This window comes from Seriola dumerili, unplaced genomic scaffold, assembly GCF_002260705.1.
Source record: "Seriola dumerili isolate Sdu_G_001 unplaced genomic scaffold, Sdu_1.0 BDQW01000290.1, whole genome shotgun sequence".
NCBI lineage: Eukaryota > Metazoa > Chordata > Actinopteri > Carangiformes > Carangidae > Seriola > Seriola dumerili.
Genome location: NW_019174545.1, coordinates 2630957 through 2650932, shown reverse-complemented (window position 1 = coordinate 2650932; position 19976 = coordinate 2630957). Strand labels below are relative to the sequence as shown.

Genomic DNA, 19976 nt, shown 5'->3' with positions numbered 1-19976 from the left:
ACACACACACACACACACACACACACACACACACACACACACACACACACACACACACACGAAGCAACACATTAAATCACACATGCTCTCACATACAACTTACCACCACACAGGGGTCCCAGGAGGGAGAAGGTACTCGTGCAGAGTTGACATTCACCTCATTTTATCAAATGACTTTTGAACTAAGTTTCATTTCTCCCATAAATTCTGTCAGGCCACTTACTGACAACTTTTCACAGGCTTCCTCAATCAATACATTAAAAATAAGAACAAGCTAGACATCCTCTGAACTCTTTTTAGGAAATTTTGCTTAATATAAATGAAACCAAATCATTTTATTTGAAAAGATTACTGCTGATTGCCTTATTATGGCTCGAGAAAATGTATCACCTCCTAAGCATTATATCCACCTTGTTTTCAATCACCTATTTAATCATTCAGTCCTAATCAGTACTTGAACAAAGGTAGCATTATTGTTAATCCATTCTTATTAGTCAAAATTCTCCCTCAAGCTGAACAATCAACTACAAAATCATTCAGTCCTGAAGATAGTAGAGTGTGTCCCCAAATTCTGTGTCCAACCACCTGAAACCAGAAGCTTTGGGCCAGTCGTAACCCCCAGATCACCCTGCAGCTCAGCTCTGGTGTGAATCATGAGTTGTTTACTCCCTAAGCTTGAAATTTTGGTCTGGAGGCCTCCCCATCAACCTCAACCCATCACCTCTCTCTCCTTCCATCCGTTCCCCAAGAGCACCAAATCATCGTCTTCAGTGTTTTATTTGAAGATGAGAGTCAAAAGCAAAAACACATACATCATCCCCAACACTTCTTGGCACTTCTTACATGACCCCTATACTTTGTCCTCCACTCTTCCTCTTTTCAACCCCTCCCCCTCTTCCTTTCTCACCCCTAGAGACACCAAATCCCCCTTCTCTCTTCTTAGCTGTAGATGAGTTGAAAAAAAAGCTGCTTTCTTATTTATTGTTTGACCCTTTGTGCTCCTCCTACTCCTCTGCCCAACCTCGCAGCTCCTCCCCATTTACCCCCCCCCCCCCCCCCCCCCGTCTATGAGAACACCAAATCCTTGTTTTGCTTTCATTCAAAAGTTCAAAGTTTTGAGAAAGAAAAAAAAAAAAAAAATCCGAACAAAAGCCTCATCTGATTTAATTTGCTTTCTCTTCCCTCTCTACCTTGGGCAATTTTCTGCAACAGCCCCTAATTTACTCCTCTGACTTTGACTATGTCACCCTCTCATTTCTGGGCTTTTTCCCAATGTTTTAGAAAACTTATCAATGTCCTTAAAAAAGTGCATGAAGAAGAGTGAGTTGCAGAGAGAAAGAGCCTGGTGACGATGGGAGTTGAAAATGCAACCAGAGGTGACTCTGAGTGGGTGGTCTTTATCTGATTTGAACTTGTTGACTGACAGAAAAAATATTCTATTTTTCATCACATTTTGCCACAGGTTCTTCATCAGGGTGATTTACTTAGGTACCCTCAGATTTGCTGTCTCTTTCAATCCTCAGATACTATGAGATCGAGACGGGGGACAGAGCAAAGCTAGGTATGGCAAGATGATGGGAAAAAGAGCCTGACAAAATGAAACACAGTGTAAACACGTGAAATGTTAAGGAAAAATCTACGCGCGAGAACCATTGTGAGACAAGTGCAGTGCGACAGTACATTGAGATGTCAATGGAGAGTCAGTGGAAAAAGTTATCGATGTTAAAAACTGATTTTACATGAGCTGGAAGACAAAACTGTGATCAAAACCTTTGTTTCAGATCCCTAGACCAAGCAGGGAAATCTGGATAGGAGAAGTGTCACACTTGCCTTGAACAAGACACAAAATATCCAACAGCTCCAGGGGAGCCGCTTAGCACTACACTAGTCTTAGACGCCTGTAGTCCTACTGGGCAACTTCCAGCTGTGCACAGAGTGCGCACAACTGTTAACTTGTTCTCCCTCGGCAAGCACTGCTGTAGCTGTAAATAAGGCTGTTCTTTAACTTAGCCAAGATTGCAGCCTAAAATCATTATAACTTTCTATCTTCAATGTGTTCCCAAGAACAATGACTCACATTGACCACTATTAATTTTAGGAGTTTGTACGATGGATTTTTATTGGGTTTATTTAACAAAAGGTTTTTAAGACCATATAATCCTTCAATTAAATTCCAAGCCAACCCCGTCTCCTAGAAATTACGTTTCTAAATTACTACACTGCAACAGAAAATATGTTTTGTAGGAAATAACTGGATTATGTTCAGAGGCAACATATTTTGTTAAATGAACGAAGCCCTATATTTCATAACAGCAGAGGAGTCACCAGGAGGTTGCTGGAGTGGATGGCAGGTGTACAAACTGCATATACACATGTAGTGTCTGAAGTCACTGTGAACGTTTTCTATATTAACCAGACCATGCTTTTTCCCTGACCTTAACTGAGTACTGTGGGTGCCAAAACATTACTATAAAAGGGGTCTAATAATGCTGCAGTCACACACTGCAAGCTCCGATATTCTGATACGTTCAGTACATATTTGTGACTTGCAAAATGTGTAAATCAACAACATATTCTCATTATGTTAATAGAAAACGTAATCTGGTCTCAATTACAATCATACAAAATGTATTTGCTGTTGCATTTTAGCTCTATAGAAACGTAATTTTTACAGTACAGGCTTGTCACAGCATGAAAATCCCCAAAATTTAAGTTACATGGCTTTCATAGGATATCATGCAGTTAAGTTAAGAGCCAAAATGACAGAAAAGCCTAATCTCGTCTCATCTCATTACCATGCACTTGTACCCTTGAGGGACTGAAAGGCAGAAATGAATGGAGAGAAAAATAATGATGAAAAAAAGAGTGAGAATGGCAACAGAGAAGATCAAGAATGATAGCAAGACAGAAGGTGAAAGACCATGAAGAAAATCAGAATGACTAAGGTCAATGGTGGAGTTATCCTCCAAACTTAAGAGAGACAGACAGAGAAAATGAGTAGCCATGAGTGTTCCTTATTATTTCTCTTCCTCATCGTCATCCTCTCATCCTGAGCAGAACGAAGGAGATAGGGAGAGGAAGGATGATCAATTATGAACTGTGAACTCCTCTTCAGTGTGGCTGTCTGACTGCTGGCTGTAGATAAAGCAGAGTTATGACAACCATACAGTGCCCCCTCATCCATAATAAACCACAGGGAGGGAGAGCACTTTCACACATAGGAATATTCATTCTCCAAAGAACCAGTACTAGAAGACATTACGTCTGACAAAATATTGTAGCCGCTCATCCATTTTAAACAGTCTGCTAGACGGCTTCACACGGCCCATCGCAGGAATACTGTGTCTACATCGGAACAATGTGTGACTAAATTTCAGCCTTGATAAGCAGAATTAGGACATCATGTCATTTAAAAGTTATGCGTGAAGCTTTTCTTTAAATTATTTGGAGGCATTTATGATTCATAGTACAGTTAAGAGCAAGAGAGAAAGAGATGGCAAGACAGAGAAGGAGTCCCAGTCTCTGAAACCACCTCTCTCCTCTCCTTTCTTCACTTTGCTGTGTTTTGTCCTTCATCTTCCTTTCCCCATTCTCCTCATCATTACCCATGGGAATAGATTGGGCCACATTTTCTTTTCCAAATCTCTCTTTTCTCAGGGTAATCTTCAATCCTGCTTGCAAACATTAGGGTAAGAGTAGCTGGGCTGAATATCAGTGACTGGCTATCTAATTAACTGTGTTCGTTTGCATGTCGGCATGTGCAGCTCATGCAGCCATCACACATGGAGCCTGCTGCTCTGCTCAGCAACTTAGACTGCAGATAAAGCAAATATATGTTGCAGAATGAAATATGGATAGAGGTACAATATCTGAACCTTCAGAGAGTGCTATGGCATGTGTACCGACAGCACGAGACGAGAGAGATGAGAGAATTTAGCTTTTCTGTTCAGCCTATGACCCAATCTGATCTCCTCCCATCATACTCATTTTGCTCCACTGAGTCTTGCTATTTTTTAATTGACAATGCAAACTGAGACACGCAAGAGAGCATGAGACAGAGCCTGAGGACATTATGCCGAAAACATGAATTGTCAACCCTTAAGCGTAAAAGGGCTGAAGTACTGTACTGTATGTGTCAGAACGCTGGGACTGGAAGTGTAAGGACATATACTAATTGATTTGACTTGACAATATTAAACAAGACTTTTAACATTAACACTACCAGCTTCTACTGTCAATTGTAGCTGATCACATGGGAGCCACAAGTCAATGCAATGCTGAAATCTACATTCTGAAATGTAAAACTACTAAGCCACTTGTACCATAACTTTCTTATTTGTCAATGTGTGAAGTTGAACCTGTAGCTTTGTATATAGTTTGCATGTTTATTTTGTTGTTTTTTTTAATTTAGGCTATAGGAGTATATTCTGCCATTGCTAAAACATTAATAACTGAAGGAGCATTAGCCTGCCAGACAGCAGTTCACCATTGATTTCTCAAAGGCAGCAGGTACAAAGTGTTACAGGCTACATGCTGCTAGACATGCACGCAGGCTGCAGACTGACATGTTAAGCCTCTCAGGAAGCTAAGCAAAGAACAAGTCGCTGCCAGAAAGCCTGGAGAGCGTTAGACAATACCAGATGCCTGATGGGATGAATATGAAGGCAGTCTATTAGAGAGCTAGATGTGACTTTAGCCTACCAGGCAGTCGGGTAATGATAAGACTGCTCAGTAGGCTGTTTGACATTGCCATCTGCCAAACAAAGTGTCCCAAGACAGCCTGTTAGTGTGTGAGTGGGAAAGTATAAACATTGTGAAAACACATCTATTTCAGTTAGGAGGAGACACATTTATGTAGCATGACAGTTCATATATGAAGTCAGGCACTAATACAGAGTGGTTGTTTTCTACACATTTATCCACATTCTTACCTCTGATAAAATGTAAGAATGCTACCATCTTTATTAAAGTGCAGGGACAATACTCATTCTTTTCCCTCATCCTTTGCATTTGAGGAAATGCAAAAACAATAGTGAGTGGTTGTATGAGGCATTTGTGTGTGTGTGTGTGTGGGGGGGGTGACAGTGTTGCTGCTGCCTCTCATCCATATCAAATATGAAAAAATCTGTACCTTCATATAGCAAGATGGACATTCTAAAAACAAACGTCAGAACAAAATGATTGTCCCTGTAGCATTAATGGATATTATGCACATTAACATTTGAGTCATACAGAAATACTTTCTTTGCATAACTGAGTAAGCAACAGGACCGCTGAGCCTTGTGGCATTTAGTCGCATTATTATAGTGAAAGGTTATGACTAGAGAGAGAGAGAGAGAGAGAGAGAGAGAGAGAGAGAGAAAGAGAGAGAGAGAGAGAGAGAAAGAAAGAAAGAAAGAGAGAGAGAGAGAGAGAGAGAGAGAGAGAGGGGATACAAAAGCATTCTTACTTGTTTGTACCAAATTAGGTTTTCCATTGTTCCTACAGTAAATGTTGGTGTTCCTCCTGCTTGTGTATATGGTTGTGTTTGTGCACCTGCTTTTGTGTGCAAGTGTGTGGCAGCTTGGACCCCCTGCTGTGCCTTCCCACCTCATTGTAATGCCTGAGGCTATCAAGACACATTAGCTATTCGGGTATGTATACATCCAAACACCCCCAGGCCGCCCACCGACACAACTTCCCACCTGATGTTCCACCACGAACAGTACCCTAACCTCCTGACTCGATCGGGGAAGGACCAGAACATTGCTCGGCATCACACTATCGACACGACACACACAACTCAGCTCACTACGACTCACACACACACAGACCCGAATTCAGATTCGACGTAACACTAGTGCATGTAACAACATACAGATCCACAACCCGTCAACATGTTATGGACAGTAGGCCGCGTCTGGCTGAAGACTGAGGAATGAGCAGGATGTAGTCGGGAATGACATCGGCCGTGTTAGGCCAGTATGCGTGTACTAGAATGGTAGAGCTGGATCCTGCTGGTTTTGTAAAAGGCACTTCTCATGAAGCAAGATCAAAGATGCACTTCTATTCAAAGTTAATATGAAATTACAGACAAGAGCATTAAAGTTTAATTATGTTTCTCTCAGGACCAATAGTCAAACTGATCAGTGACTGTGAACACAGCCGAGAGAAAACTCACAGGACAAAAACTGTACACTCTGAGAAGTAGGAGAGTGACTTTGTGGACTGTCTGTGCTTGTCTGCTCTCGATAATCCAAAAAGATCTTAATATTTCAGTAGTGATGCTGATTTTGAACCGGGGAATATATGCTCATCTAAGGGAATTCTTTCAAGGTCTCCTTTGTCATCTCTGAAAATTTATTGTTTGTATACAGTGGCTCTATCGTAAAATAAGTGGTGAGCCGTGGGTGCTCACTAAAATATACTAAATTGTCCTTGGTCATCAAGTTGTGTTATTGGATGAACTGATCTGAAACAAAAGCAGTCAACAACTTTGCAAGTGCACCCCTCTCCTTCAAACACCCAGGACACTGAAGAGATTAGAGGGGTTCTAGGTCTAAAACCATAAATATTCCCAGGATAATTGAAACAATCAGGTGAACTGAAGGAACACCCAGTACACTATCCATAAATCATTTCCGTGGCACTCACCTCATTAATCAGGATCCAGTGACAATCGAAGGCCACCAGGTTGGTCTCCACCACCTGCAACACAAACAACCGCACCGTCACATTTAGAATTGGAAATAGAAAATGTCATGGGTTTGGTAGAAATAAGCAGGTTTTAAATACATGACAGATTGAAAGATGGGACAGGGGTTAGGAGAAAAGTAGTGTATTTTTTTGTTTTTAAAGAGAAAGAAATTCCTTATTGTCACATTTTAAATGTATTTTCTGTTTTGGGTAATGTGATTTATGGTCTCTGAAGTGTGAATATTATGGAAAAGAACATTATGGAAATGTGCGAGGCTGAAACCCAGTGTGAAACCCAGCATAAGTGAGTTGAGAAAACTTGTATCAAAAGGTGCTGAAGGTATCTGCCAAAAATCTTATCAAGCACATGCAGAAATGGCAAAACCTGTTTGTGTGTGACAAAATACCCACAAACACCCACAAAAACACACCCTTACATTTCAACATTAGCACTTTTCTCACTAATTTACACATATTAGACAAACTTTTAAGGAGAAGTCACTCTGCCCCTGCCTCTTCGTCACACACACAAACGTGCGCACACACGCACACACACAGCCACAAATACACTGCATCAAAATATTGTGTTTCAGCACAGGGAAAAATAAAACCTTTCCCATGAATTGTTAACGGTGCAACTTAAATATTTATATGTGTCAACTCTTAACCAGTAACTACACAATTGTTAAACACTGCAGCAAGGACACTTTGAAACGGTGCTGCCTAGATGACAGAGAGAGCTACTACACACACGCAGGGCAAAAACATTTGGAACTCCAGACACACCCAGTACATTTGCACCCACAGTACATTTCTGTTATAATGTCATCCATTTTATATAGCAGCAGTGACTTTCTTTAAGCTCACTCTCTATCTGCTTGTCCAAGTGGCCCTTCTCTCCTGTTATCAGTGAACTCTGTCAGTGTCTAACACCCCTTCTCAATTATTTTCTGTGACAAGCATGATGTTGACATCATTTTTATTTGTGTTATATTCATCTTCTCCTCACCCCATCCTTCTCTTTCTGTGTCCTTGTTTTCCTTTACCCCAAATACATACATAAATACATAGGTGAAGCACACGCTATGAGAACAGCTTCTACTTGAACTACTTACTACAGCAAGATCCCTCTCTCACACAGCTGGGAAGTGATTAAGTTTCATTTATCAGTGTATATACCTTTAGCTTTGCTTTTTGTCTCTTAAATAGGCAGGAGTTTAAAAGTGGACACAAGCAACATAGCATTAAGTAAGTAGAACATCACTTAAGGATGGCTAAAGAATAAATTTCTAAAGAATAAAGTAGATACAGTGCAGCAAAAAATAGATGTTTTGTTTTGCTCTTCGGTTGCCAAAGAGCCGTTCCATTCTCAAACCAAACAGCACTGTCGATTCTTATCCACTCTCTTTTCTTGTCTATCACCTCTATTACGTCTCTATTCATTTACCCACATCTCTCTTTACAAAACCCTTTCACGGCACACCACTCCATCTGTATTATTTACTTTTGAAACAGGAATGAGTGCTCAGTCTTCAGTCTTGTTAGCTTGTTTTTGACTTTCTTCTGTCAGAAACACTTTCTGCCTCTCACCTCTTTCGTCTCCCATTTTTTCCCTCCCAATCCCACCCGACCCGTCTACTTTTGTTCTCTTGTCGTTGCCCCTGCTTCACCTCTCATCCCATCATCTCTGCTCTCCTTTAATTGTTCACTTCTCACTCTGTGACTGCACCCGCTCCTTTCTTTCCTTCCCCCTCTCTCCATCCCTCCACCCCTCCACTCCTGGTGTAAAAATACAGTGCCACTCGTAAATCATTAGCCATAATTGTCTAGGTGACTATAGCACTGTGTGTCATAAAACACTTTTTAGCCGTAAACAAAAGGCAACAGCTGGAGAGGGTGACGGAGCATGGCTAATAGTAGTTTAATCTGCCAGAGTCTCCATAAAACTTCATCATTATAACACTGACAGCTGCCATAAAATACTCTGTCTATAGGAAACATGGTTGCAACACAGACAAGGAGTAAGGCAGACAAGAGAATGCAAAATATAATATTTGTCTTAATTTTTCTTTTCTGTCAGCACCTCTGTCTGCTTTACTTCCACTTTGCTGTGTATGGGAACAGCTCATGCTGTTTCTTTCTCTGTCTGTTGGAGAATTGAAAAAACAGAAAGGAGCGGTAAGAGAGGGGGGAAGGAGAGACAGAAGTTAGGAAAGAGGTTTGGCGAGCTGGTCTTCTATTCTCTGTTTCTCTCTATGTTTATCTTTCTGTCTTACTGTCCTTCTCAGTGTTCCCTTCCCCTGGTGTTCATTAAGACTTTAGTAAATATTCACATGGGATTTTGGGCAAATTTTTGACTTTTTAAACAAACTGCAAATGCAAAAATGTGTGCGGCTTAATTTGTGAGCACAACTGAGTATGTAAAATAATGGAAATAAATATATGTTGATGTGTTTTGTTTGTATGCAAGTGCAAGCGGATGTGAGTGTTTCCACTTCTCCCATTATGACCTCCCTCTGGCAGCCGTCTGGACAGATGTTTCAAGCTAATTAGCGAAAGGGCAGACTCCTAACACTAGACATGACTCCTCAGGGGTTGGAACTGTTCAATATACTCACTGCCTCGCTCGCTCTCTCTCTCACACACACACACACACGCACAAGCATAAACAACCAGGGCTACAACAAACACTGCTGCTAACACCCAAGACCGCCTTGTATGTGTGCTGGTGTGTGTGTATTTGTCTACACACAAACTAACAAACTACAGCTGCCTTGTTAACAACTCAATGCCAACACTGCAGGTAGGCAGGTGTCACCCGGGCATCATTCCCTTAGTGCTACCACAGGGATCCTTCTGACCTCTCTGACCAGCTCCAAAAAAGCTTCAATTCTGCTCAGTTCTCACTCTCTGAAGTCAGAAGATCACACACACCAAACACCAACTCTGTGGACCGGGACAAATCCAATCACTCAGTGTCAATATAAGTAAGCCTTTTCTCAAAGTCTGAAAGCAGACAGAGAGAACTAAGAATGATCTGCAGCATCATACCACTGTGCACCCCAGTCTCGTATGTGCTTTATCGAGTGGCCACGATACAGCCAAACGCCATTTCGATCCTGTAATGACCTCCGTCCACCTGTCACTCCTGAAGGAGTTCAACAAAGAGAAAATCATTGATTCTGGCAAATGGTTGCAGTTGGCTGACATGCAGAGTCAAGGTCTGCTGCTCATATCAAGGTCTGATTTGACAAAAGTAGTGGAGATTTAACACACATATACACACACACACCTCACTGTTTAGTTGATCAAACATGCTCAAAGAGACAAAAAATAATGCCAGTGATTGTTTGTTTGTTCTGTAGTATACCTATACAATGTATAGCACACAGTATATTCAAGTATGTGGCCGTTTGTGTCTGTGCGTGAGAGGGTAAAAAATATTAATGCAAAAGCAGATATTGCCTAAGTACCTCGTAGGGGAAGCTTGAAGAGAGAGTGGGCGTTGCTATTGAATAAAGTGCTCTAAATTGAAAATTAGTTGTGTAATTTAATTTCATGCACTATTTGTGATCAAATCAAGCAAATAGCCTACAGCCCACCCTCCAAACTAGGCATATCCAAGCTTCACACTTAAACATGCAAGCACAAGCTGTGAAAGTACAGCCACACATACAAAAGTTACAAGTAGACAAACATCTAAAAACCCAAGCACACACATTTGCACAGATCTATTTCTACCACTGCGGTCCAGCCACTGCTGCATTATTTGCCCAGAGAAAAGAAATTTTATTTGCTGCACTATATGGTTATGCATCCACTGACACACTCACAATAAATTACTATGCTATCAACCTGGTCTATCCAAGCCTGCATTCTGATTACTGTAATTAATTTGTGTTTCTGTGTCTGCATATGTGCATCCAGGGATAAGGCTGTAAGAGTCTTGAGGTGGGGGAGTACGATTACTGTTATCATCTCAAACCCTTCATTTCACCTGAATGCTGTAAGACCGAAGACAAATATACAGAGGAACTACAACATGAGAGTAATAGGAACACAGTGGGTAGCGATGAGAGAGGAAGGCGGAGACGGACAGATACCGATATAAAAAACAGGACTAGGTCAAAACCTAGTGTAAGACAGGACTGCATGTGGTCAATTTGCCTAATTTTGGGGACATAGATGAAAACATTGTGGAACACGTCCTATTGCTCTCCTACTCAATGTGCCTGCTTGCATATATAGTATTTTAATACAGCTGAATTTACACGTTTTTCCTGTCTATGTTGTAAAAAGACAGAACAAGTGTGAAATTGTGACTGACACAGGGCAAATTAAGACATGTTAATTTCCAAGCCATCTCGAAGATGCAGCTAAAATCCTAATTTTATAACCACAAAGTCCTCACCCCATAAGATAAAGACAAAGCCTGTCTTTATCAGCTGTATTTATTTATAAAATGATTGCTCAGCAAGAAAGTTAGAAACAACAGACTATCTTTCCTTGTTTGTCTCTCGCAGGGCACAGCCTCTGACCGTCGACTTTATCCACCTCAACTCCAGAACATAACACACTTTTATTAGATCCAGGTCCTTATTTCTAATTCACTTTGTTTAATTAGTCATACTGCCTTATTACACTACCAAGCCTCCTTTTGAGTCGCTGCCGTCTATCGTTTCTGCATTCCATGTAAATACAAATTCAACACTTCCTGTAATCGTTTCAAATTAAAAGCCCTCTAGCATTGTAATGGCCCGAAACCCTTTATTTCTTTTCTTTTATTGCTGTCCTGCGGTAGCGTAATGTCTCGTTTCTGGTTGCTGGTGTTTAATTGCTATTTAGGTTTGCTAGTTTCTTTAGCTTAGCAGTTACCAGTGGCGTGCGGTGGATCTTACAGATAGGCAAGCAGAGCTGAGACCTCCCCAACTCAGTGTGCGATTCAGATGTTTACTTCACCAATGTCAAAACCTTATCATGACAGTAGCAGAAGCAAATCTCTCATAAATTCAGGGCCTGTCATGTCTCATGATTTTGTGCAGCCTGTCTATCCTGTGCTGAAAGTCTCACTCCTGCACCTTGCTTCACTCTGACTAGACATCTTCACTTTTCACCTTCCTGGCTGAACAAGCATTTGTCTCTTCTGAGATGACACTAAACATACAAAATGTGCAGTATGGCTGAATAATATCTAAAAAATCACTTCTATCAAAAAATATTTAGCATTAGTTGACAATGAAACACTACCATGATAAAAGTGAATCCTCCATTTTCCAGCCTCAGTGTCGTTAATCTTTCCTGGCTCACAGTCTGGACTCTAGGTGGGAGGAACAGCCGAGAGGCGGGAACTTTGGTCTTGAAGAGTTGTAGCTGAAGTTGTAGCTGTTGCACTAACAGCCTCAGGTACACATACATTGCACTAGACGTTCAGGGCTAAATTGCTAGCTAACTAGCTAGCTGTGCTCCGGTCGGCAGCATCGCCGACCGCTCTCACTCTCTTCTCCTACGTACAAGCTACTGCTGCCTCTTAAGGCAGAGCAGGTTTAGTTTTCTCACAGGTCTGCGCATGCGTATAATGCGTGCAATATTATAACCGATCTCAAATTGGTAGAAAGTGTGTCAATGATAGCTTGACAAGCAGACTCTGGCTATCGAGAAAGATCCCAGGATTATCCTCAATGTGCAAACCTCCCAAAAAGGCTCCTGTCCTCTCTGCTTGACGAGCTTCAGCCCTTAGCAATAGGACACGGTCGCACCCACGAAAACGACAGAAATGTTAGTAACAGCGGCTGGTGGTCAAACTAATTTTCATAGATAATACCCTGCTGCCACCACAGGTAGGCAGTAAATTGCACGATGAAAGGCAGAATGCTGTTCTGTCACTGTCATCCTAATTGATTAATTGGCAATTCCCTGCAGCTTCAGAGCAGTTGGGAAACCAGGGAGGCTGTAGGCACCCTAAACTGTCCAGTCATGTGGCATTCGACTGACCAATCAAATATGATTCAGTCAGTCAGTCAGGACATTCGTATTTACATACAGCAGGTCAATCAAACAAGGTATCAACTCTTACTCAAACAATATGATGGAGATCAGAGTTAAATTTTACCAAGGCTCTTCATACAACTCAGTTTTACTTGTTCCCACTTAAGCACTCCATTTCATCAACTAGGGAGCTATGTAACCTCTTTGCACCTTCCTCTTCGATTCCCTCTCTCTCTCTTACCTAATCACATACTTTTTCCCTGTGTCTAATTTGCATGTCTCAGAAATGTTACCAAGTACATTAAAACATTACCACTCTGATTCAAAATAAGGGGAGGAGTGTACTCTCTCCTCCTCTCACTTCATTCTCATTCAACCTGTCTCTACCATTCATTCTCCCCCTCTCTCCCCCTCCCTGTTTATGAATTGAGCATTTAGTGCATGCTAACTGAAGCATTTTCTCCCATAACTGCTGCATGCCACCACTGCCATTTAGGCTTAATGTCACTCGCCTCACTCATGCTACTCCCACAGTGCGCCTTATGCATGTTTGATTGTGTGTGTCTTGATGTCAAGTATGTGTGTGCATATTTGTGTGTTAAAAAGAAAGAATGTCAAGCAGAGGGCGGTGCATTATGACACTGCTTTGCTCTATGGATTTACATACTTGGCAGAGAAGCACTGAGCTCAGACTGATGGTGTGCAAACAGGCAAACACAAGGATACACACACACACACACACACACACACACACACACACACACACACACACACACACACACACACGCACTCCACTGGCATGCATTCTGTTAGCACACAAGCTGCTAAAATTGTTAATCTCAAGCTTTTGTTTATTCCTCCGCTGCCATGTTGCATTAATAAACAAATGCAAATGTGTACATCACACCACATGCACTCACATACATCATGATGAAAATAGATTAGATGATAGGTACTTGTTATGTCGAGACATAAACTGACTCAACACACATGTACGTACACATCTGGGATATGACAGCCATGACTGAAAGAGTGAATATCCATGTTAGATGGGCTCTTTGGAAAGCAACATTATGTAGTATGAGTTGTTTCCACAATGGACACACAAAACCAGGTGGAGAATTGTTAAATTTTACACCAGCCATGGAGAGAGTATCCTGCCTATAGCCCACTGACACAGCAAATCCAGCCAAGAATAAACAGTAACTATTGTGTATAATTTTCAAGACATCTGTGTATGTTGTCTGTGTGTTATGTTCATATTGCTTTAGAAGACCTTGAGTAACACTAGACCTTGAAAAACCATAAAAATTTAAGAAAAACATCATGGTGGAGGGAAACTTAAGTACCACTTAGGCATAAAAGGTATGCACTCATTGTAGTGTAGAGTAATGGCATACATTTTGATGAAAGTGTGCAGTGATTGAGTTGGACAAATGGCATATGATTAATAAATCCATTAAAACATTTATAAACTGTGCTCACATTAGATTTTAGTTCTTAGTAAAAAATCAATGAGAGGTCTCCTGTGGATATTTTGACTATATGAATGCTACAAATATGGCAGTGGCATATGAAACATAACTGTCAAGTGTTCATTCTTACCTGTCAGAGTCAAATTCTAGTGTGTTGTGTAGCATGTCATGGCTATAAAATGAAAATTTCAGATAATATCACTCTGTAAAATAAATAAATAAATGCTGTCTACTGAGGTGTACAAGCTGGCAAAAGAGGAAGCAGTGGCAGAATATTTTTCATTTTTTGATATGGAGGCATTTGGCTGAGCAGGATGACAGCAGGAGAACAAAGCAAGAGACCAAGTGTGAAAAAGTGTAAACAAAATATATTTGTAAAAAAAACAGTTTATGGTGACAACATCCCATTTAAAATCCCAGAGAGCTAAAGAACAGTGACTTTTATGTAAAGCATTACAGTATAAAAAGGGATGTTTCAACAGGAAACAAAGGGCAACGTAATGAAGTCTTGGTCTTGGATGCACTGGACCATACCATGAGATGAGTCAGAGGGGTGTCAAAGGCCTGTGTGATTCCTCCCAAAACTAATGACTCTAAATCACTACTATTACTGTCTGTTTAATTAGTCTGATCCAGCCATGGTCACACACCAATGATCTACAAAGTCTATAAAGGCTGTGCTGGTGGGGGAGAGAGAAAGAGAGATATTGAAAAATGCAGATTGCAGCTATGTGTGTGTCTGTGTCTATTTACGTGTGTTTTTTAGCGATTGCTCAAGAACAGTCTCTTTGCAAACCCCATTTGACAAGGTCTCTTACTCTATTTCTCTCTCTCTCTGTCTTGCCCACACATGCACACGTGCACACACACGCATGCGCGCACGCACGCACGCGCGCACACACACACACACACACACACACACACACACACACACACACACACACACACACACACACACACACACACACACACACACACAATAGAGAGCTGTCACACTCAACAAAAGCCACCAAACTTCATCTCGACAAGGTCCTGGCCTGCTCACCAACCCACCACACACACCATCGGCATTATTGATCAATCACTCACTTTCTGATGAAAACAAGGGGAAAAAAGAGCAGCCATTCACTTGTTTTTTGTCCTTTCAGCAGACATTTCTCAGTAGCTTTAAGTTTCTCTCTCTCTCTCTCCCTGTCTCCTCTTTTCCTCTTTCTGTCTTGACATATAATATAATGCTAGGACACTGAAGGTCTTTGATTGTATGTGTTGTGATGGCAAAGGGTAACAGGGCCAACATGCAAGACATCTATCATCTTTGAACTGTGTGTGTGTGTGTGTGTGTGTGTGTGTGTGTGTGTGTGTGTGTGTGTGTACGCAGAAGCACACACAACTTTGCGGGTATGGTGTGTGCATGTCAGCCTTTCAGTTTATTGATCAGACCACAGGAGCAAGCTACACTGTCATATCCACAGAGAGAATATATAACACACACACACACACACACACACACACACACACACACACACACACACACACACACACACACACACACACACACACACACACAAGTATGAGCATATAATTGCACACATACACAACAATCAGCTCCCTAGCAAATATGATGATATCCACCCTGACATTTAGATATGAACAGATCAATGGCTGGAACAAATAGAATAAGCTGTCTTGATAGGTCTAAGGTAAACAGTTGTGTGTGCATGTGTATTTGTGTGTGTATGTTTGTGTATGTTCTTTAATTGATTTGCTAACAGCTTTTTCCAGTCGCACAAGGGGGATAGGGGGATTTTTTTTCATTTCACACATTTAGTATGCATGTCCATAACCCATGTTAAAAATCCATCTATCCATCAAGCTACAGTAGGAACCTGGCTAATACGTCAATCTAGATTCAGTTCACAAGCTTGCATTCTGCATATTCCTGATCATTTACACATGGCATTGTTTATAATCAGTTTAAAATTCTTTGCAATGATAGTGTAACAGTGTACTTTACTGTACATCAAATAAAGGTATACTACAAAAAGTGTTTTAATGGTTAAGTGTCACTACAGATACCTTAAATGGAAACATCACTGACAGGGTCTCATAAATAAACATTTTTGGTCAGGCAGTCCTTAACTGAACACAGACAGCTCAGGGATAGGTAACTTACAACACTGTTCGGTTGCAGAAAGCTTTTTAAGGGTGGAGATGGTTGCACACCTAATTTCGCAGTTACATGATGATGATGATGATGATGATGATGATCGTGATGGTGATAACAAGGAGGAGGAGGAAGTTTTTGTATGCAGGGCAATTAAAGCTAGTTTACAAGATAAATTGCTACAAAACTGTTTTATATCTATCTGTGGAAAAAAACTACTTTTTGGTTGGCAGGCATCTAATAAATTAAACTAAACAGAATAAACACTACATTTAAAAATATTTAATCATGACACTGAATGCAATGAATTTATAACCCACTTCCATCTCCCTGTGAAGATTATTTGATAAATATTCTGCATCCCCACTCCACAAAAAGCCACTGGGTTTATAGTAGTAAAATGTTTAATGAGACTCCGTACACTTCAGATATTTTACACATCCAAGAACGGGCCAGTAATTCGAAGTAATACTGTTCACTCATATTGATGCAATATCAATATAATTTTAAAAGTAGAATATGAGCCAAAAGAAAAGACAATCATCTTCAGATTACAGGCTTTTATAAGCTTCTGTAAAACATCTTTACGACAACTGCAGCAAAAAATGCTCCACATTAGCTCAGTGGCCCAACTGACGGGAGGTCATGTCAGTGCAGAGAAAAACAGGACAGAAGAGAGCAGAACACAGGCGAATTACAAGATTAACCCGTGCCCTAAAATGTCAGAACCCATGCCAACTGAAATTGCCTATGGCAAGGTCAGACGAGAGGACTGAAAGGTTGGCTGTGTGCATGTTTGTGTGTGAGAGAGTGCGAGAGGCAGACAGATGGAGATAGATGGATCGACAGACAGGGGGAAAGGAAGCTTGTATACACTTGTGTGTGCATGCTTGTGTGTCTGTGATAGGGAGGGAGAACGTGCATGTGTGTGTGTGTGTGTGTGTGTGTGTGTGTGTGTGTGTGTGTGTGTGTGTGCGTGTTGGCCAAGCTGCTGAAGTGTTCCTGTAAGCCAGCTTGGCTTCTCCAGGTTGACTAATCTTTGACCCAATATAAAATGATTCCTCTACCTCTTTTCATCTGTTCGCAGTCCATCCCTCTATCTGTCACTCCCACTACCCCTCTCCTTGACTGCACTTTATGAAAAATACACCATAGGTCAATTGTTCATGACACAAGCTATAGGTTTATCTTCACAAATGTCAAGCATGCACAAAGGCACACACATATTGTGTATGAACACGGTACACACTCTGTCTGAAGAATGAACTTACACATTTTTACACAGAATTTTCTAGACACATAAATTTTTTTAACTGAGGAGTCAGACAGAGCAGGATCAGTTAATTTACAACAGGCAGAGGGCAGAGATACACACACAGAACAACAAAGTCACAAAGCCCAGCTGTCCCCTGCTGGCAGATAATGTTTCAACCACAAAACCAATAACCACAAGAAATATGAATCTTTTAATCAACAGCAAGCCTGCATTAATACAGCTATCTATCAGGATTAAAGTCACATTAACACAACATCAACAGAAGAACAGAGCAGTATTTTAACAGTACTGAAAATGCCTAAAAACAGGAATCTAAGATCCTGTTTTCTCAGCATTTATAACAGCAAAATTATAAAAATGTTCTCATTCAGTACTCACTTGTCCAGCGTTGCCCAGAATAACACATTATCATTTTAAGTGTTATACAGCAAATCTTATTTTTGTGGTAGTGAAGAAGTTTTGCTCGTGTCAACCTAGGTTAAAGGGTAGATAGTGTTAACTCATTTAAGCTGCCAGTTAACATTGCAGTTCATTATTTCAATTCCTTGCTAGAATAAATTATAATTTCATATCAGGGGAGGGGGTTGCTAAAACTCCAGCCAGGGAACAGTAAGGTTGGGGCTTAGGAGCACATGGGATCAGTGTGAGTCATAGTCTTACATAGGCTGAATTGGTAAAAGGTGTTGGTGTAAGAACTTTACAACATGAAATTACGCACTCACCACTGGGACGAGCGAGATAGGTCATAGTAGTGTCACAGGACGAAGGGTTGGTGTTTGAGGAATAACCAGCTGCATATGGTGAAGAGTAGCAGATGTTCTGGTCCTCAATTACACATCTGATCTGGCCTCCAGGGGTTGAAGCATATGCTAAAGTTGTGAGCCAGAGGAGCTGACCACACTGTGCGCTCATGTTTTACAGGTAACTGAGGAGGCTGACTGCAGCTTGGCATAATGTAGGTCAATTTAAACCATTTTAATTAAGAAAGTATTATTTCCTTACCTTAGCTTTGAGAGATGAAAAGACTTTACATTACAATGTAATAAAATCATTCCTTGAAATTCTGTAAGGGCGTGCTCTCAGCAGTGAAATTGAGTTACTAATTACATATTTAGTTAATACAAATCAAAATTAACTGACCTCTATATATTGTTCTATTGTTATGATAGTTGTTTCTCAGATCTTACTTTGATTAAACTTAAAAGCCTATGCAACATCATCTTTGTGTTAATGAGATATTAAGTGGCTTTCTAGTTTTCCAAAGGAAGTCACAACTTAACAGCATATGCAATATTTTCTCTGAAATGAAGCATCAGGAGAGTAGAATAAGGAAGTGATGGTGCAGAGGATTGCATCACATTGGAGTCGCTCTAAGGATAACAGGGACATCCGAGTTATCAAAATAAATGGAAGGAAACCAAAAAAGAAAACCTATAACAATGGCATTTTAATCCCATTTGACTCATATGATTCATTGTGTTTAAAATGGAGACTAACATTTTTGTCTTGACTAACAACTTTGCTCAAGTGCCTGTATTTTGCAGCTTGAAGTTGATGATGGTCCTTAATGGCCCAAAAAGCTTTCAATTAGTGTTCTTAAACAAGGACAGTCATCCTGCCTCCTTCATTTAGGAGAGCTACAGAGCTGTGCTAATCTAATCATATGATACACGTGCTAACACATTCTAGTGGACATGGACATATTGTGGTGAAATTTGAACTTTTGATGAAAATCTGTATCAAAGAAACTATTTTAGCCTATTACACCCCTAATAATGCTAAAATGAATTTACAGCCTACCTACTGAGACAAACTAAAAGATGCCATCAGTAATTTCAATTACATTCCTTCACAAAGGAGAAGTTCTAGTTCTTGCTGAGAGCATGCGGGAAGCTTAATAAATAAGTTAACACAACTTAGACACAAAGTGCCTTCTGCAAAATCAAAGTCATGAGGCCATGTGACCTAAAATCAAAGTAAAGCTGTGATTAATAGATCAGCTGACCCTTAAGACAGATTGGATCTTCTGCCCCTCTCATTTATAACCCATTGTATTCCTCTATTTCCAGCTGGGACCTATGGTGAGGAGACTAGTTTCACCCTGAGCCTGACGCTATTAACGAGACCAGAGAGAAGGCGATAACATGACGGCAAGCATGTGTTACTGTGTATTATTTCTTTGTTTGTGCAACTGAGAGAAACAGAGAGACACATGCATCTTCAAGTACATTTAAAAAGAGAAAGAAATCCAGTGTTATCAGTGCAATACCAAACAGTCTGAGGAGAACACAACAGTAAGTGATGTGAACAGGAGAGAAAAGAAAATGAGAGCAAAGGGGAGGTGAACAAGGAAAAAAAGACATGAAAGAAAAAGAAAGAGGTGAGATGAAAAATTAAACCA

The 19976-nt window shown here is 40.6% G+C and overlaps 1 protein-coding gene across 1 annotated transcript in view; it reads right to left on the bottom strand.

The window, feature by feature from the left end:
- Positions 1 to 19976, bottom strand: part of grid2 (glutamate ionotropic receptor delta type subunit 2) — a 470927-nt gene that overhangs the window by 149092 nt on the left and 301859 nt on the right. The window contains exon 5 of the mRNA XM_022757812.1: positions 6634 to 6687. Within this exon, the coding sequence (XP_022613533.1) occupies positions 6634 to 6687 (54 nt within the window). The remainder of the gene's footprint in view (positions 1 to 6633; positions 6688 to 19976) is intronic.